General features: G+C 59.1%; 1 protein-coding gene across 4 annotated transcripts; it reads left to right on the top strand.

Annotated features, from left to right (window-relative positions):
* On the top strand, positions 344-16836 carry FURIN (furin, paired basic amino acid cleaving enzyme). 4 transcript variants are annotated; one of them, XM_018066317.1, is made up of 16 exons: positions 344-446; positions 8030-8369; positions 8717-8815; positions 8928-9023; positions 9318-9446; positions 9533-9609; positions 9900-9988; positions 10955-11127; positions 11654-11866; positions 12877-12977; positions 13087-13190; positions 13279-13396; positions 13494-13673; positions 14097-14221; positions 14331-14441; positions 14697-16836. In XM_018066317.1, the coding sequence occupies exons 2-16, from the start codon at positions 8193-8195 to the stop codon at positions 15287-15289; spliced, it is 2385 nt and encodes a 794-aa protein (XP_017921806.1). In that variant the 5' UTR covers positions 344-446; positions 8030-8192; the 3' UTR covers positions 15290-16836. The 4 variants fall into 4 exon arrangements, with proteins under 4 accessions (XP_017921806.1, XP_017921807.1, XP_017921805.1 ...); XM_018066318.1 differs by lacking the exon at positions 344-446 and adding an exon at positions 3669-3761; XM_018066316.1 differs by lacking the exon at positions 344-446 and adding an exon at positions 4405-4557.

Below are 17907 nucleotides of genomic sequence, written 5' to 3'. Positions count from 1 at the left end.
TAAGGGGCTCAGCTTGAGGTCCCAGGGCTTACCCAAAGCACCTATTTGTTGCCCAATTGTGGGCAGCACTGGCTGGGCAGTGAGGGCAAAGCAGAGACACAGAGCCGGCAGAAGGGAACCCTTAAGCTGAGCAGTGACTTGGGGATGCGGCAGAACCTGCAGGTAAAAGGTAAGTGTGGACCTAGCCTAATAATTAGGAATAGGAGAAGGGCCGGTCGAGCTGCGATCCTGTCCCAGCGTGACCAGATACATCACCACCACATCACTCCTCGCTCCTCCCCCCACCCACACAGACACCCAGTTTGCCTGTCGTATAAAGGAGGTTTTCCCAAAGCCGTTTAGCTAGAACTGGAAGGACCCTGCCCTGTGACGGGACAGGAGGAGCCTGACTGTTGTCTCAGCTGCACTCAGGATGGACCCCAGGTGTTCTGGAGCTAGTTGGTGAAGTATGGGCATGCTTTATTCAGTTTTGCATGACTTAAATATTTTAATTATCTTATTCTAAAAGCTATTGCAGAAATTTCTGAGCGTGCAGGTAAGCAAAAAGAAAACAACAGAAAGCTTTCAAATCCCGCTCTTTTAGGGAAAACCCCAATTAAATGCTGTTGTCTGCTCTTCCATGCACGTGTGGATGTAGTGGGTATTGATGGAGGTGGTGGACTTCCCTGTCCATCCAGTGGTTAAGACTCTGAGCTTCCACTGCAGGGGGTAAGGGTTCCATCCCTGGTTGGGGAACTAAGATCCTGGATGCTTTGTTGGATCCTGAAGGCTGTTTGAAGTGTCTGAGAGAGGGAGGAAGAGATTTTGAGAGGAAGGGACACCCCAGAGCACTCCAAGCAGACAACGGGAGTGCCTGAGGTAAGGGTGAATGGGTGGATTTTATCATAGGACACCAGTTGCTCTTGGAGGTCTCCCCAGATTGCTTAGTTGTGTCTGACTCTTTGTGACCCCCAAGGACTGTAGCCCACCAGACTTCTCTGTCCATGGGATTCTCTAGGCAAGAATACTGTAGTGGGTAACCATTCCCTTCTCCAGGGGATCCTTCTGACCCAGGGATCAAACTCTGGTCTTTTGCATTGCAGGCAGATTCTTTACTGTCTGAGCCACCTGGCTGTATATATGTACTCAGTCATGTCCAACTCTTTGTGACCATGTGGGCTATAGCTTTCCAGGCTCCTCTGTCCATGGGATTCTCCAGGCAAGAATACTGGAGTGGGTTGCCATACCCTTCTCCAGGGGATCTTCCTGGCCAAGGGATCGAACCCACATCTCCTGTGTCTCCTGCATTGCAGGCAGATTCTTTACCCACTGAGCCACCTGGGAAGTCAAGCCATCTGGCTGGTTAGCCTCAAACCCAGGGATAAAGAAAGGCCTGGTTGGATCCTTCTTCCTGCCCCCTGCTAGGAAGGTGGGAAATGCTCACAGCCCGTTCCTCCCTCAGGCCTTACCCACTAGGCCCTGCTCAACCTCACAGGTTGTCCCCACCAACCCCCACTGGCAGGCTTCTGTCACTTGGTGTCTCTGTCCTAATAACTGCTGTGTAAAACTGATAACTCTTGTCCAGAGGCCCGCGAGCTTACTGAGGCCCCAAGTCAGGGGACCTGGGCAGGCAGTTTAGCTCCTTCAGGCCTTAAGCCTCAGATAAATTCTTGGGAGTGATAAAGAGAACAAAACCTGCCTTTAGGACTTGCTCCAGGAGATAAAGGAAGAAGCTAACTAGCAGTCACCAGCTGTGCAAGGCGGGATTCTCTCCAGAGGGTTTTTCTCACGGGGAGTGGCTTCCATTCTTTTTTTTTTGGCCTGGCTGAGTAGCTTGCAGGATATCTTAAGTTCCCTGACCAGGGATCGAACCTGAGTCCCCTGCAGTGGAAGCACAGGGAAGTCCCTGCACATTCCTTTTTAACAACCAAGTTACTGTAAAATGCAACCCTGAAATAGGAGCGAGACTAAGGTGGGGATGCCCTGGGACAGGCTCTCAGTCTTCTCCTCCCCTCAGAGATGCCCCTCTGAACAACAGTTTAAAGAACCCTTATCCCAAAGGGAGCACTGGAGGCACAGGCTGGTGGGAGAAACTGGGGCGTCAGGGCCCCTTCCTCCTCCCCAGCCCCACTGCAGCTTCCCTGGGCCAGCCTCCAGGACGGGTGGGGCACCGAGAGGCAGACAGCCCTGCTTTCTTTCCGGGCTGACTTTTCTTGTAGGCCAGGGGACAAGTGGGAAGGGCACAGAGGGACTCAGAGGCTAGGCGGGGCCAGCCCAGTCCCAGTTTCCCCTCAACAGGGTTCTCTTGCTCACAGACTTAGGAAGAACCGTGACTCACTTCCTGCCTAGGTCTGACTGCAGAAGCATTGTTTTCCCAAGTGTAGCTGGGGCTACCCCAGGGTGGCCCCGAGGAGTCTGCTCCCTGGGGATCATGGTGGGGAGAGCAGTTCCCATTCAGAAAGAGGGCCAACCCAACTCACCTCCCCGCTCAAATTTCAGGGCCCCACATTCTTCCCCGAGTTTCTAGGTTTTGTGCTGTTCGTGTAGGTACCCAAATCATGTGTTATCTCACTGGTTCAATATTATCTCCATTTTACAGAGGGGTAAATTGAGGCTCCGAGAATTAAGGTCTTGTCACTGTCATTCAGTTACTAAGCCAAGTCCAACTCTTTTCAGTCCCATGGACCGCAGCATGCCAGGCTCCTCTGAACTACATTATCTCCGGTTAAGTAAAAGTGTTACGTGCTCAGTCGCTTCTGACTGTTTGCGACCCGTGGACTGTAGCCCACCAGGCTCCTTTGTCCATGGAGTTTCCCAGGCAAGAATACTGGAGTAGGTTGCCATTTCCTATTCTGTCTCCCTACTATCTCCCAGAGTTTGCTCAAATCATTGTCTAAGGTTGGCACAGTTTAAAATAGTGTCGTTGCGACCTGAACTCAGGTTTGGGGGTTGACTGTCACCTAGTGAGTTACTTTACAAATGCTACTAACTTCTCTGGGCCTCAGTTTCCTCCTGTGTAAAGCGCAGATAGTGATACATGAAAGCTGCCTAAAGGAAAACTATATCCACCTTGCAGAATCCATGGTAAGCATGGAGCAAGTTAACACATGGGAAAGAGCTCAGAACATTCTGATCCGTTTTCCTCATCATCCCCAAACCTGTACTGAAGAGATCACAGGATAACACTGTTCTGCCAGGTTATCTCAAAGGGGGCAGGAAGGGATGGGCAGGGACTGCTCTGTGACCTTAAAATAACCCAGCCTGTAGAGCTCTTGGCTACACTTCCCCTCTTTTCTTTCTCAGCTCAAGCAGTGATGGTCTCAGCCAAGTGGCACAGACGTTTTCTAGGGCAGGGACCCAGGGAGAGAGAGGAGCTGGTTGGTATATTGCAAGGAGCTCAGATTCAGGATCTGCCGAAGCTCCAGATCTCTTCTGGGATCTGAGGCCTGTTAGTTGTGGGATCTTCAGCAAATTATCTAAACCTTGTGTGCCTCAGTTTTCTTATCTGTAAAATGGGATTAATAATGTCAGCCTGAAAGGATTAAGCGGATTAAATAATGTACATAAGAAGGAGATAATATAAAGTGATTGACCTGGTTCCTGGCAGGCAGTTGGAGTTGAAAAAAAAAAAAAGTTTAAAAAAATTAAAAGGGGATGGGCTAGCTGTTCTGCTCATCCACCTGTCTATATAAATGCAAATAAAGTAGTGAGTCTTCTAACTGTAGGCCACGAGGAAGTTTGCCCAGACGCGGTGAAGACCGACCTCAAGGGGGGTACTCCAGGTGCGTCATCCCAGGGCACTTAACCCGGTCGTGCCCAAACTCGTGGCTTAGGAGTGGGGAAGTGGCTGGGGGTGGGGAAGAAGCCCAACTCCCCCAGAATCCGGCCGAGCCTGGGCTCAGAGTGACTCCTCGAGTCCTTCCCAACCCTTGCCCGGGGTGCCGAGTTCAGGTCTCCCCGGCCGCCGGCCCGGGGAGCTCGCGGGGCTAACAGCCGAGCCCGGGGGGCGGGGGCGCTGGCAGTGGGGCCTGGGAGACCCGCCGAGCGGCTGCGAGGGCTCTGGGATCGCCGGCCCCACTTCCTACCTCTGCCCCGAGCTGGAGCCGGAGGCGGCAGACGCCCCGGAAAGCCTCGGGGCCCCGGCGCTCCTGCTTGGAACGCGGGCCCGGGCCCGGGCGGCATGGGCGGCGCGGCGGGCCGGGCCGGCGGGGCGGCGGCGGCGGCGGCCGGGAGCGCGGAGGTGGCGCCGCGAGGGGGAGGGGCGCGGCGGCGGAGGAGGAGGAGCCCGGGCCGCCGCAGCCGCTGACAGCGGCCCGAGTAAACAAGCCGCGCCGCCGCGGCCCGGCCGCTGCCCCCGCCCGCGCCGGAGCCGGAGCCGAGGCCGAGCCCTGCCCTGGTCGCCGGCCCGGCCGAGGCCGCGCCGCCGCGCCTCCCCGCCTCTGCGCGGTGACGCTGCTGCCGGGCGCGGGGACCGCGCCGAGCCCAGGCCCCCCGGAGCCGGGCTCTCCGCTCGGCCGAGGGGCGCCTGAGCCGCCCCGGCGCTCGCCTGGAAAAGTTTCCCCGCCCGGGCTCCCTAGGGTAAGCAGCGAGGGCGCCGGGCCCCGGGGGGGAGGCAGCGCGCCGGGAGCCGGGCCCGACGAGACTGGGCCGCTCTGCCGGAGGAGCGGGCTCCGCGGCCCGAGCGCCCAGGCCGGAGAAGGGTCGGGGTCGCTGGCGCGGAGGCAGCCCGGGCCCCGATGCCCGCCCGGCTTTCGGAACTGGCCCGCGGGCCGGCGCGCAGGGTGGAGCCGCGGGGAGCAGGAAGGGCATCCCGCAGCCCACCTGAGCGCGCTGGGCCCCCGCGGGTGCCGGTGCTCTTCCGCCTGGGGCGGGGGCGAGCCCTCTGACCCCAGGAAGCGCCCGCGGGGGCCGCCGCCGGGGGCGGGATGGGGAGAGGATTCCAGAGGCGCCGGGTGCTCCCGCCTCCCCGCCGTCCTTGGGGGCAGCCGCCGCCGGCTCGCCCACTCCGTGGCTGGGGAGGGCCTGCGCTCCCGCCGGGGGAGGGGCGGAGCGGCTGCTCGGGGCGGAGGGGATTATTCACCGCCGGGGCCTCGTCCCCGCCCGCACACCTGGGCGGCGAGACACTCAGGTGCGGGGTCTGCGGGCGCGGGGAGGCTGGCTCCCGCGAAGGCCTGGCCGAAGCCCCTGCTGCCCCCGTGGGGTGGCCTGCGTGCCAGACAGGTCTTAACAGCAGTCGGTTGTCAGGTCAGTGCCTCCTTCCCGCCGTCCGCTCACCCCTTACCCCTGGGATACAGACCCTCCTCCACAGGAGGGTGTCGAAATTCTTTTTGCCTCGGGAAATGGGAGGGAAACCCAGGTGATGTGGCCTAGTGAGGGCTGGGCAGCCGCTGGCCAGGTGTGGAGACAGCCAAGGAGAGGAGCCAAGCTTGACTCCTGTTCTAGAGCCGCCCAAGTTTTACGATGTCCTATATTGGGCTTCCACATAATATTTGATTTTTTTTTTTTTAAAGAGGATTCTGTGGCTTTCAAAAAAAGTTTGAAAACCTCTGGTCTAGCAGTTTTTACCACCTAGGAAAACTGAGGCCCAGACAGAGAGAGGAAGTGACCTAAGATCACACAGCAAATGAGTAGTTGAGCAAAGGCTGGGATTCAGAATTTCAGCGGAGCCATCAGTGCCTGCTACAGGAGCTGGTTTGGTGTCTCTGCTGGAAAGAAAGAACCAGTTTTCCCAGGCAGCCCTGACCACGCCAGACCCCCTGATGCCTGGGAAACAGCAGCTGGACCTGGGTGAGGTTCAGTTCGGATGCCTTGGAGAGGCTGGCTGCGTCCGGAGCTTCCTGGGGCGGGAGAAGAGAACACAGCCAGGAAGAGCACCCACAGGTCTCTCTGTGGCCAAGTCTGGAGTGGAGCCCCATAGAGGGTTTCACAGGAGGCTGGAAATATGGCAAGCCTACCAGTTTGAGCTGAACAGGGACTCAGAGGGTGAGTCAGAGTCTAGGATGGGGGTGGGGAAAAGAAGCCCATTCATTTATTGTTCTTAGCGCCTGTTCTTTGAGGTGGGGGCCATCCTCCCTGCTTCCGGGATGCTGAGGCAGGGCTGTTTGGGGCTTCAAGCTCTGTGGAAGCCATATCCATGGCTCAGCGTGTCTGGGGATGCTGAGCAGACGGAGGCCAGTCCTTTCTTGGAGGATTATTTGGTTGTGCCTGAAGCCCGCTTCCTTTTCGGGTCCTGCAAGGTAATTAAATAATCACCTTTATCAACAAGCAGCTGTGGCTCCACCCACAATATGCCAGAACTTGGGCTAGACCCAGATGAATCCGGTCTTGATGTGTATATGGGGGGGTCCAATGTGGCTCATAGCACTGGGGTCAGGAGGTGGCCTTGCTTGACATCTGAACCCAAGAGGCAGCTTTTGTGTCAGGAAGGGGAGATGAGAACTTGTTTCTATAAGGCCCTGCCCCTAAGGCTCTACATCCTCTGTTAAGTGAGGGCACAGGGCCCCTTCAATGCCCCCCACACCCAACCCTCCCCCTCCCCAAGGGCTGCCCAGCCTTTGCTCAGACCAGCTCTCTGGAACTTGGTCGCCCAAGGCATCATGGGGCAGTGGCTTCCCGGCCCGTCCGGGAACCCTATGGACTCTGCCCATCAGGGGTGAGGAGGAGCTGCCTCGTGGATGCCTCCTGCCATCAGCTGTCAGGTTATTTTGGTATAAACTGAAAATACTCCAGGAATTATGAGTTGAAGCTCTCCAGCCTGCAGGGTGGGAGTGCAGGAGGAGCGGGCAGGGAGGCTGGGGGTGCTGAGGGCAGCCCCGGGCAAAGTGAGTTTTCCCAGTGCTGAGCCTTCTGGTCCACCTCCCCAGGGCCTGGATGGGCCAGGGAGCTTCGCTTTGCCATCCAGCAGAGTGACGTCCTGTGGGGCCGGGCCCCAGGAGGGGTGGGGGCATCCGGGGCCGTGTGGGCAGTCTCAACAAGCTTGGCACTGAGGTGGGACACCTCCAGGACCTTCCCCAGCTTCTCTCCACCCCAGGGTCTAGGCTTCTGGCTAGCCAGGGGCCCTATGTGGGGACAGTTATGTGGCCCCAGGCAGAGAGGTCCCTCTCTCTGTTTGCTGAAGGAGGAAAAACAACACGCGGACTATTGATTCAGCCTCACCTTAGTGCTCCTGGCTCAGCAGCCGGTGTTTGCCCTGGCTGCCTGGGCTCAGATGATGCAAGGCTGGAGGGCGTGGAGCCACCAAAGGGGGCTGCTGGAGGCCTCCAGGCCAGGGCTGGGTGGCCCTGTCGTCTCCCAGGAAACTGTGTAAAAAGAGAGCCTGGGTCCCCTGACTTTGCTGATAGCCTGGGCCATAGAGGGAGGATGAAGCCACTGTGATCCCCCTTTCCCTTCCCTGCTCAGCCCCCGGAGCCCATACCCCATCTTAGGTGGCCCCCCTCTTTCTTGCCAGAGGCTATGGGTCTTTGCAAGTAACTCCCCACGGCTGGGTCTGAACCAGGAAGCCCTAGTGAGCTGTGTAGATGCCGCCCATTAAAAAACTTTAAAAGTCAACATTTTATCCTTTTACAAAATATACCTGAGTCATTTGGAAAATATACAGTGACATGAAGAAGAAAATAACTGTTACTCGTAATTATCACCGTCTTGAGAAAACCATTGTCAGCATGTGTCCTTCCAGATTATGTCCTGTGGTTTTATATAAATATACGTGTATGTGTATAAATAGTTTCTTTCAAAACAAAAGCAGGATTGTGGGTACCTGCTGCTTTATACCCCACCTTTTGGACTTAGATTCTGGGAAGCATTTATTCAGTTGTTGCTTCTGGTTTGGAGTGACTCGAGCCTTGATCCTCTTCTTCCCACTTCCGTATTCCTGCGTGTGGAAGGGGTCCATCGCTCCATCTATCTGGCTGGCCTTGGGGGGCCAGGTTTTCACCCCTCACCCCCCAGAGGCCCTTTCAGGCCTGGAGTGAACTGAGGGGTGGAAGGCAGCTTTAGTGCGTGCCCTGGGAAGGGACTGACTCTCCACCTTTCCCACCCTTGTTCCCCTCAGAGCCGGCAGCCTGCCTCCTTCCTGCACAGCCCTGCCCGTCTCGGCCCCATGCCCCCACCAGTCAGCCCCGGGCCACAGGCAGTGAGCAGGTACGCCGGAGCCCAGGCCCTGTGACCAGGCCAAGGAGACGGGGGCTCCGGGGTCCCGGCCACCTGTCCCCCCCATGGAGCTGAGGCCCTGGTTGTTCTGGGTGGTAGCAATAGCGGGAGCCTTGGTTCTGCTGGTGGCCGATGCCCGCGGAGAGAAGGTCTTCACCAACACCTGGGCCGTGCACATTCCTGGAGGCCCAGCCGTCGCTGACCGCGTGGCGCGCAAGCATGGCTTCCTCAACCTGGGCCAGGTAGGTGTTGCTCCCTCTGGCTGGCCTCTGTGCAGGACATCACCTGGGAGTGGGGCCTGTGGGGGCAGGTGTTCTGGCACCTGCCGTGGAAGAGAGCCAAGGCTCGTCCTGCCCTTGGGCTTCTAGCTTAGGTTGCTCAGTGGACTGGTGCGTCCCGGGAGGTGGTGGTGGGTGAGGCCCCCTCAGCCCCCTGAACCTTCTTGCTGGGTTCTGGGCAGGGAGCAGATGCCCACCACCCAGCCTGCCATCCTGAGCCTCCCCTTGCAACTGGTTGTCCATCCCCACTCCTCGCCTCCCCGGGGACTGACAGATGGAAAGCCCAGCTCAGTCTCCCTGCTTTGTTACAGATCTTCGGTGACTATTACCACTTCTGGCATCGGGCGGTGACAAAGCGGTCCCTGTCTCCTCACCTCTCGCGGCACAACCGGCTGCAGCGGGAACCTCAAGTGAGTGCAGCCCCAGCCCCTCCCACTGCCAGCCTTCCCCTTCCATTCTCCAGAGGCCCTCTCTCCTTCCCTCGCCCTCCTCCCACACCGTCTTCCCCTCACGACCTCACAGGTTAAGTGGCTGGAGCAGCAGGTGGCAAAGCGACGGGCCAAACGGGACATATACCAGGAGCCCACGGACCCCAAGTTTCCCCAGCAGTGGTACCTGGTACGTGGCCTCCCTGGCTGCCTCCATCCGTCCATCTATCCACCCAGGGGTCCCATGAGCAGGCAAGGCTGACTCTGAGGCCTCCTGTCAGTCTTCCTCTGTCTTTTTCTTGCCCATCCTGCTAAGCCTTGGGGAGTGCCCTCCCAGAGTTCTTAATAATTCCATGGAGCCCAGTGGTGGCATCTCAGGAGCAGGGGCGGGTGAAGAAGGGGCTTGTGGAGCGGCAAAGGGACCTTACCTAGCAACCAACCTTGTTTTCTAAGCACTGGGTAATGGGGATGGGTGTCTCTGCAGTCTGGTGTCACCCAGCGGGACCTGAATGTGAAGGAGGCCTGGGCCCAGGGCTACACGGGGCGCGGCATTGTGGTCTCCATCCTGGATGACGGCATCGAGAAGAACCACCCCGACTTGGCAGGCAATTATGTGAGGAGCCGGGGAGGGGAGTCCAGGGATGGTCCTGCTCTGCTGGAGTGTCCAGGCTGACCCTATGATGGCCGCCTCCCTTCCAGGATCCTGGGGCCAGCTTCGATGTCAATGATCAGGACCCTGACCCCCAGCCCCGGTACACGCAGATGAATGACAACAGGTAAGAACTGGTCCCTGGCCTCTGTCTCCCTTCTCATTTCCACCAAGGAAGCAGATGAGCCCCGTCCGAGAGGCTGAAGTCTTTTCCACAGTCCTGGTCTAGCTGGGGCGCTGAGGGAGGGTCTGGTTAGAGTAGAGAGTGTCTGTGTGTGTGTGTATGTGAGGGGTGTGTGTCTGTGCATAGACATGGGACAGCAGGCTAAGGTGGAGGGGTGTGTGGCCCCTCCTGCTCTTCAGGCTGCCCCCACCATGCTCTGTCCACTGCTAACGCTGTGCTCTTGACCCCGGCAGGCATGGCACACGGTGTGCAGGAGAGGTGGCTGCGGTGGCCAACAATGGTGTCTGTGGTGTAGGCGTGGCCTACAATGCCCGCATTGGAGGTGGGTGTGGGCCTTGGCCACCCTGTCTTCAGGACCACCCTTTCTGGTGGGATTCTTCTGTATTCACTTCCATCCAACCAGTGTCCCTCACTTTCCTGCCGTGCATCCTTCTGACCACATGGCTCTTCTATAGAGGGTTCTTAGCAACTCAGAGGGGCTTCCCAGAGGGCTCAGCGGATAAAGAATCTGCCTGCTAATGCAGAAGATGTAGGAGACTCGGGTTCGATCCCTGGGTGGGGAGACCACTCCGCCCCAACCCTGGACAGAGGAGGGCATGGCAAGCCACTCCAGTATTCTCGCCTGGAGAATCCCATGGACAGAGGAGCCTGGGAGGGCCACAGGGCCGCAAAGAGTTGCAGCTCAAAGAGCTGAATGCATCGCCTTCTGCTGGTGGCCCTGTGCTGCAGGGCGGGAGGAGTGTGTGTTTGTTCTTAATATCTATTTGACTGCATCAGGTCTTAGTTGTGGCACACAGGATGTTTCCCGGCAGCACACAGACTCTAGTTGTGGTGCGCTGGCCCAGTAGGTGTGGCACACCGGCTTAGTGTGCTGTGGCATGTGGGATCTTAGTTCCCTGACTGGGGATCAAACCCATGTCCCCTGCATTGCAAGGCGAGTTCTGAACCACTGGACCACCAGGGAAGTCCTGGGGGGATCGTCTCTTAGCAGGAGTTGCCCTAAAACCTCATCTTCCACTCTGAAGGGCCTTGAGCTCCATGCTCCTTTGAGACCCCAGAGACTTGTCCTAGTCCAAAATGTGTGATTGAGGGCTGGAGAGATCTCCCCTTTCCCCTGGGTCTTGTTTTCAAAAGGCAGAGGCCACCCAAGAAGCCAGGGGCTCAGGGTTTCCTACCACCAGCCTCTGCCCTCCCCTTTTGGGTGCAGGGCTGGGTATGCTCCTGCCAGGGTGCCCCTGACAGCTGGACCTACGCAGCCTCTCTTTCCCTGCCCCCCCTCCGTGGCCAGGGGTGCGCATGCTGGACGGCGAAGTGACAGACGCCGTGGAGGCACGCTCGCTGGGCCTGAACCCCAACCACATCCACATCTACAGTGCCAGCTGGGGCCCCGAGGACGACGGCAAGACCGTGGATGGGCCAGCCCACCTGGCTGAGGAGGCCTTCTTCCGGGGGGTCAGCCAGGTGAGGTGGGGGTCCTGTCCCAGCCCCAGAAACCAGGCCCAGCCTCAGGGGGCAAAGTAGGCACTGTCTTTGCCATGCTTTGTCTTTGTGTTTTTCTGTTTCTATTTATTCTTGTGTTTAATTCATACAAAGCACGTATATTAAAACGTTAAGGACAGAAAGGACAGGAAGAGAAAAGTGAATGCTAATTGCCCATAACTCCCACTCCAGTATTCTTGCCTGGAGAATCCCCATGGACAGAGGAGACAGCCCATGGAGTCACACACAACGGAGTGACTAAGCATAGCACGCAGCATCGCTCTCCGGAGTCACCACTCTGAAGATTTTGTTAGTGGACTGGGTCTCTTTTTGTGTAAAAAGAGATGAGAGAGATCTACCAGGGGTCTCCTTGGGGGAAGGGGCTGGATAAAGAGTCGCTGGAGAAGGATGCTCCAGCCTCCCTAGTCTCAAGCAGCAGCTTCCCACCAGGCCCCCCCCCCCCCCGCAAGTCCTGTTCTCGTGTGACCCCAACCCGCTTTGTCCACAGGGCCGTGGGGGTCTGGGCTCCATCTTTGTCTGGGCCTCGGGGAACGGGGGCCGGGAACATGACAGCTGCAATTGCGACGGCTACACCAACAGCATCTACACGCTGTCCATCAGTAGCGCCACGCAGTTCGGCAACGTTCCCTGGTACAGTGAGGCCTGCTCGTCCACACTGGCCACCACCTACAGCAGTGGCAACCAGAACGAGAAGCAGATCGTGAGTCTCTTCCCAGGAGGGGCTGGGGAAATGGGGCTGCTCGCTTTCTGGCTCTGCCCGGGGCCACCTTTCTGACCCTATCTGCCTTCTACCCACATGTGGCTGGGTGGTGGTGGTGAAGGCATCATGGGATGGGAGCTAGGGGACCTCTCTAAGACTCTTGAGGGTCACGGAGCCATTGGTGAAGACTCTGATAAGACTCTCCCTAAAAACATGCATCGCTCTCTTTTTTTGTTTGCTTTAACAATCTATTTGGGCTTCCCTGGTGGCTCAGACAGTAAAGAATCTGCCTGCAGTGCAGGAGACATGAGTTTGACCCCTGGGTCGAGAAGATCCCCTGGAGAAGGGAATGGCAACCCACTCCAGCACTCTGGCCTGGAGAATGCTATGGACAGAGGAGCCTGGCAGATACAGCCCATGGGGTTGCAAAGAGTTGGACACGACTGAGTGACTTGTGCTTTCCTTTCTGTATGTACTCTGGCTGTTCTAGGTCTTTGTTGCTGCTCCGGCTTTTCTTTAGTTGTGACGAGCGGGGACTACTTTCTAGTTGCAGTGGGAGGGCTTCTCGTTTTGGTGGCTTCTCTGTGGCACGTGGGCTTTAGGATGCTTGGGCTTCCATAGTTTTGGCATGTGGGCTCAGTACTTGTGGCGCACGGGCTTGGTTGCTCCACAGCATGTGGGATCTTCTCGACCCAGAGATTGAACCCATGTCTCCTGTTTTGGCAGGGGGATTCTGCCACTCAGCCACCAGGGAAGCCCTGGATTGCTCTCAGTGATCTCCAATCTTTAGTTCAGCCCTCTTATTCTTTGGGAAACTGAGGCCCAGGAAGAACCAGGCATTGGCCTGTTGGCAGTGAGTTAGCAAGGCAGCAAATGGGAACGAGGCATCTTGACCCTTGCTCCCCATGCCGTTTATGGTGCTCAGGGCCTGTGGCCAGAGGGAGGGCAGCCAGGCGGCCCCTCTGGTATCCTCCCCATATCACATGCCCAACGTCATCATCCTTCTGTAGGTGACCACTGACCTGCGGCAGAAGTGTACAGAGTCTCACACGGGCACCTCTGCTTCTGCCCCCCTGGCAGCAGGCATCATTGCTCTCACCCTGGAGGCCAAGTAAGTGGTGGGGACCGAGAGGCGAGCCTGTCCCCACCAGCAGGGCAGCCCTCGGACTCCAGCCCGAGTCTCTCCGAAGAGACTGAGCCTTTTGGTCCCTCCTTTGCAGTAAGAACCTCACCTGGCGGGACATGCAGCACTTGGTGGTCCGGACCTCAAAGCCAGCCCACCTCAACGCCAACGACTGGGCCACCAACGGTGTGGGCCGCAAAGGTGAGGGCACCGTGCTCCTGGGCTGGATTGAGGGTCCTGGGGGGCTGCTCTGTGCCCCCCAGCTGACCCCGTCCCTCTTGCCCCACAGTGAGCCATTCGTACGGCTATGGGCTGTTGGACGCCGGCGCCATGGTGGCTCTGGCCCAGAATTGGACGACAGTGGCCCCTCAGCGGAAATGCATCATCGACATCCTCACTGAGCCCAAGTGAGGGCTGGACCCTGGCTGGGAGGAGGGGCAGGGTGGACCCAAGGGTTGCTGCGGTGCGGCCCCCCTCTGACAGCCCATCATGTGCTCCTTGCAGGGACATCGGGAAGCGGCTGGAGGTGCGGAAGACTGTGACCGCCTGCCTGGGGCAGCCCAGCCACATCACGCGGCTGGAGCATGCTCAGGCGCGGCTCACCCTGTCCTACAACCGCCGCGGTGACCTTGCCATCCACCTGGTCAGCCCCATGGGCACCCGCTCCACCCTGCTGGCCGCCAGGTACTTGCCCTCTCTGCCGCCCAGCCTGTCCTGTCCCTTGGGTCCACGCGCATTCACTCATTGACTCACGCAGCCCCGGTGGTCCACGAGTACTTACTTCTCCATGGGGTGAATGCTGACGTTTTTGGGAGGGATGGTTTATGTCCTATAGGATCGTCCCATATTGCAGGAATCCCTGAGTCTACCCATGACATGCCACATCTGTGTGCCCTCCCATGTGTAGTCTGCATGTAGTTTTCCCTTGCATGTTTCCAGAATGTTCCAGATGAGAACATGTGGCCTCCTGGGAAACAACCAGCAGGCATTTCCAGCCCAGGGTGTGTGGGTGTGGCACCAGGGGAGGGTGTGTGGTCTGTGTGCTTGGCACCCCCTGGCTAGGGTCCTCCAGAGGCTTCAGGCAGCCACGTGCACCTTCCTCCCCAGGCCACATGACTACTCTGCAGATGGGTTTAACGACTGGGCCTTCATGACGACCCATTCCTGGGACGAGGATCCCTCTGGCGAGTGGGTCTTAGAGATTGAAAACACCAGTGAAGCCAAAAACTATGGTATTGGGGGATGCTTGAGGGCTGGGGTTCCAGGAGAACTGACAGGGTCTGGGGGTGGTGGGCAGGCATGCTCCCGGTGCCTCCTGACTTCTGCCATGCCCCTCAATAGGGACGCTGACCAAGTTCACCCTCGTGCTTTATGGCACGGCCCCTGAGGGTTTGCCCACACCCCCCGAGAGCATCGGCTGTAAGACCCTCACTTCCAGCCAGGCCTGTGTGGGTGAGTGTGGGCGCTGTAGGGTGTTCGGGACCTGAGACTTGGGGGGATAGAGGGTGCCTGTCCTAAAGGAGGAAAGGGGGTATGGAGGGACATCCTGGCGCCCTAGGTTGGGTTCTGGGGCTGGGAGCTCCTGGGGACAGCAGTGACTGTGTCCAGGGCTGCAGCTGCCCTGGCTGCCCCTGTCCTGGGGCTCAGGGCCCAGCAGCCTTGGCGGCCTGGCTGACGCCCACCTTCCCTCCCTTCCCGGCTGGGCAGTGTGCGAGGAAGGCTTCTCACTGCACCAGAAGAACTGCGTCCAGCACTGTCCCCCAGGCTTCGCTCCCCAAGTCCTGGACACACACTACAGCACAGAGAACGACGTGGAGATCATCCGGGCCAGCGTCTGCACGCCCTGCCACACCTCGTGTGCCACGTGCCAGGGCCCCGCCCCCACAGACTGCCTCAGCTGCCCCAGCCACGCCTCCCTGGACCTCGTGGAGCGGACGTGCTCGCGCCAGAGCCAGAGCAGCCGCGAGTCGCACCAGCAGCAGCCGCCACCGCCGCCGCCCGTGGAGGTGGCGTCGGAGCCGCGGCTGCGGGCGGACCTGCTGCCCTCGCACCTGCCCGAGGTGGTGGCTGGCCTCAGCTGCGCCTTCATTGTGCTGGTCTTCGTCACCGTCTTCCTGGTCCTGCAGCTGCGCTCGGGCTTCAGCTTCCGAGGGGTGAAAGTGTACACCATGGACCGTGGCCTCATCTCCTACAAGGGGCTACCCCCTGAAGCCTGGCAGGAGGAGTGCCCGTCCGACTCGGAGGAGGACGAGGGCCGGGGCGAGAGGACCGCCTTTATCAAAGACCAGAGCGCCCTTTGATGAGCGCCTACTGCCCGCCCCTTTGAGCCCATCCCCTCCTTGGGCACTTTTTAATTCACCAAAGTATTTTTTTATCTTGGGACTGGGTTTGGACCCCAGCCGGGAGGCAAGAGGGGCAGAAACGGCTTCCCACCCTACCCTTGGGCCCCCTGGCGGCCTGAGGTGGGACCCCAGGGCCAGCTGGGGGTGGGGGGATTGGGGGAGAGCCTGTGCCCACCCGCAGCAGCCCTCCATGTGGAGAAAGGAATGAAACCTTTGGGCAGCTTTCCAAGGTCCAGGCCCCAGCCAGAGCGCTCGGTGAAGAGGGGCGGCCCTCCCGGGATTCCTGACCGGAGCTGCGGCCCCTGCCTCTCCCCGTCCCTCTAAAGCAATAATGGGCCCCATCCAGGCAGCAGGAGACTGGCGTAGGGGGTATCGGAAGGAGGCGGCCTCCTCTCTAAGGGCTTCTGCGTCCAGACCCTGTTTTGCATTTCTGGTGAGCCTCAGGCAAAAGCAGTGAGCGAAGGAAGGGACCAAGGCAGGGCAGGCACTTCCGGGCATGCACATGTGTGCCCACGTGCATTCGGCTCTTTGCCCACCTCCACTACAGCGGCCGGGCTGCCTGCCTAGCGAGGCTGGCCCGGCCCCAGGCTGGTGTGCTGACCACCCTCCCCTCTCCAGCACTCTCCCCTCCTGCCAGGGCCCAAGTCCCTGTTTTCTGAGCCCGGGGCTTTCTGGGCTGTTGGCACTCACAGCCCTGGAGCCCCTGGGTGGGTGGTGGGGAGGGACGGTGGCCCAGCCGGCCTCTCCCGCCTCCCACCCGATGCTGCTTTCCCCTGTGGGGATCTCAGGGGCTGTTTGAGGATATATTTTCACTTTGTGATTATTTCACTTTAGATGCTGATTTTTTTTTTTTTTTTTGTATTTTTAACGGTGGTAGCAGCAGCTGGACCATCCACCCTCCCACACCCACTGTCCACCCTGCTGTTGCCCTCAGCTGTCCTGGGCCTGAGGTGTGGGGGGTGGGCTGCAGCTGAGCCCTGGATACTGATGAGGCATGCCAGGCCAAGTGGGCCCTAGGGAAGGTGGAAGGGGCAGGCTGTCGTCCATTTGAGATGGGGCTCGTCGTGCCAAGGGCTCATGGGTCACTGGTTCTCCAAGTGCCAGGGGTGGGCAGGCAGTGGCACCGAGCCCCCTCCAACACTGTGCCCTGGTGGAGAAAGCACTGACCTGTCCTGCCCCCCATGTCTCCCTCTTCTGACGTGCCTTTTGCACCCCTCCCATTAGGACAATCAGTCCCCTCCCATTTGGGAGTTCCCTTTTCTTTCTTTCTCTCCCTCAGCCCCTTCTGGCACCCAGCCACCTGCCCAGAGGTGCCCCCTCCTCTTCCCAGACCACCCCCACTCCCGTGGCCAGCCCAGCTGGTTTTGTAAGATACTGGGTTGGTGCACAGTGATTATTTTTTTCCTTGTAACTTAAACAGGCCCAGCATTGTTGGCTCTATTTAATGGACACGAGATAATGTTAGAAGATTTAAAGTGATTAAACGTGCAGACTATGCAAGCCAAGCCTGGCCTCCAGTGTGTGATATTCTTCCTAGGAGTGTGACGCTCTCCCTAGGAGTGTGACGCTCTCCCTAGGAGTGTGACGCTCTCCCTAGGAGTGTGACGCTCTCCCTAGGAGTGTGACGCTCTCCCTAGGAGTGTGACGCTCTCCCTAAGGTGTGTGACGCTCTCCCTAGGAGTGTGACGCTCTCCCTAGGAGTGCGGCTGCACCCAGGATGGGGTGGGGTGAGGGCTGGGGAGAGTCGCGTGCCCACACGATGTCCTGCCTGCTCTAGCTGCCCAAAGGCAATCTCCCGAGGGGTTCAGGCGGGTGTGGAAGGGACAGTAGCTGGCAACAAGCCCCAGGGGTGGGACAGATGAGGCCCCAGAGTGGAAGCGGCTGAGCACTCACTTCTTCCGCCACAGGCCTTGGCTGCAGCTGGGTTGAGAGTGATGGCCAGGGGTCCAGTTGCTCAGGGTGTCCCTTGGCTGAAGCTGTAGGGCTGAGGCCTCTGGTGGGACCTGACTGAATCAAGATAGGCTTTGCTGGCGAGAACCTGAGTCCCACACTGGAAGTGCCATACCCCCCACCCCACCCCTGACACACACACTGGCCCAGGCCCCCCTCTCCTGCCCCAGGTCTCCCTTGGGACTAGAAACCCCTGCCTGTGGTGGGGAGAGGAGCCAGGCCAGTTCCACCAAGATCCATGCCTGAGAAGTAGGCCTCTCCTCGGGATATTTACTAGGAAATTTTATTCAAATAGAGGCTGGCGCCTGAGCCCTCCTTGGGGAGTCCTGTGGGGTGGGAAAGGCCTGGACTAGCCTCCCCCCTGCCTCTTTGGGGCGTCCCTGGCCTGCTGCTCAAATTGTCCGCCTGCCCTTCCTTAGGTTCTGGGCCCCCGGGCCCTCCCGGCCACTGCAGAGCCCACAGCCCTGCCCTGCCTGTGCGAGTGCTCCCCAAGCACCCTCGGCTGTTCCCCGGGGCGCTGTCTGGGCCCTGGGGAGCGCCCGGCGCAAACTGCTCTCTTCTGGGCCATTCTTTCCCAGCCCCCTCCTCCCTTCCGTTTCCGCGGCCCGTGTGGCCGGCAGCTGAGG

Source organism: Capra hircus, chromosome 21 (assembly GCF_001704415.2).
Source record: "Capra hircus breed San Clemente chromosome 21, ASM170441v1, whole genome shotgun sequence".
Lineage (NCBI taxonomy): Eukaryota > Metazoa > Chordata > Mammalia > Artiodactyla > Bovidae > Capra > Capra hircus.
Note: the sequence above shows the minus strand (reverse complement) of the source record. Positions and strands in the feature narration are given on the sequence as shown.

Bases quoted from the DNA above. Each gene is read 5' to 3' on its own strand.
- FURIN (XM_018066317.1), top strand. From the start codon at position 8,193: ATGGAGCTGAGGCCCTGGTTGTTCTGGGTGGTAGCAATAGCGGGAGCC. The intron at 11,128-11,653 runs GTGAGGTGGGGG...CTTTGTCCACAG, and splicing joins TCTTCCGGGGGGTCAGCCAG to GGCCGTGGGGGTCTGGGCTC. The intron at 13,191-13,278 runs GTGAGGGCACCG...CTTGCCCCACAG, and splicing joins CAACGGTGTGGGCCGCAAAG to TGAGCCATTCGTACGGCTAT.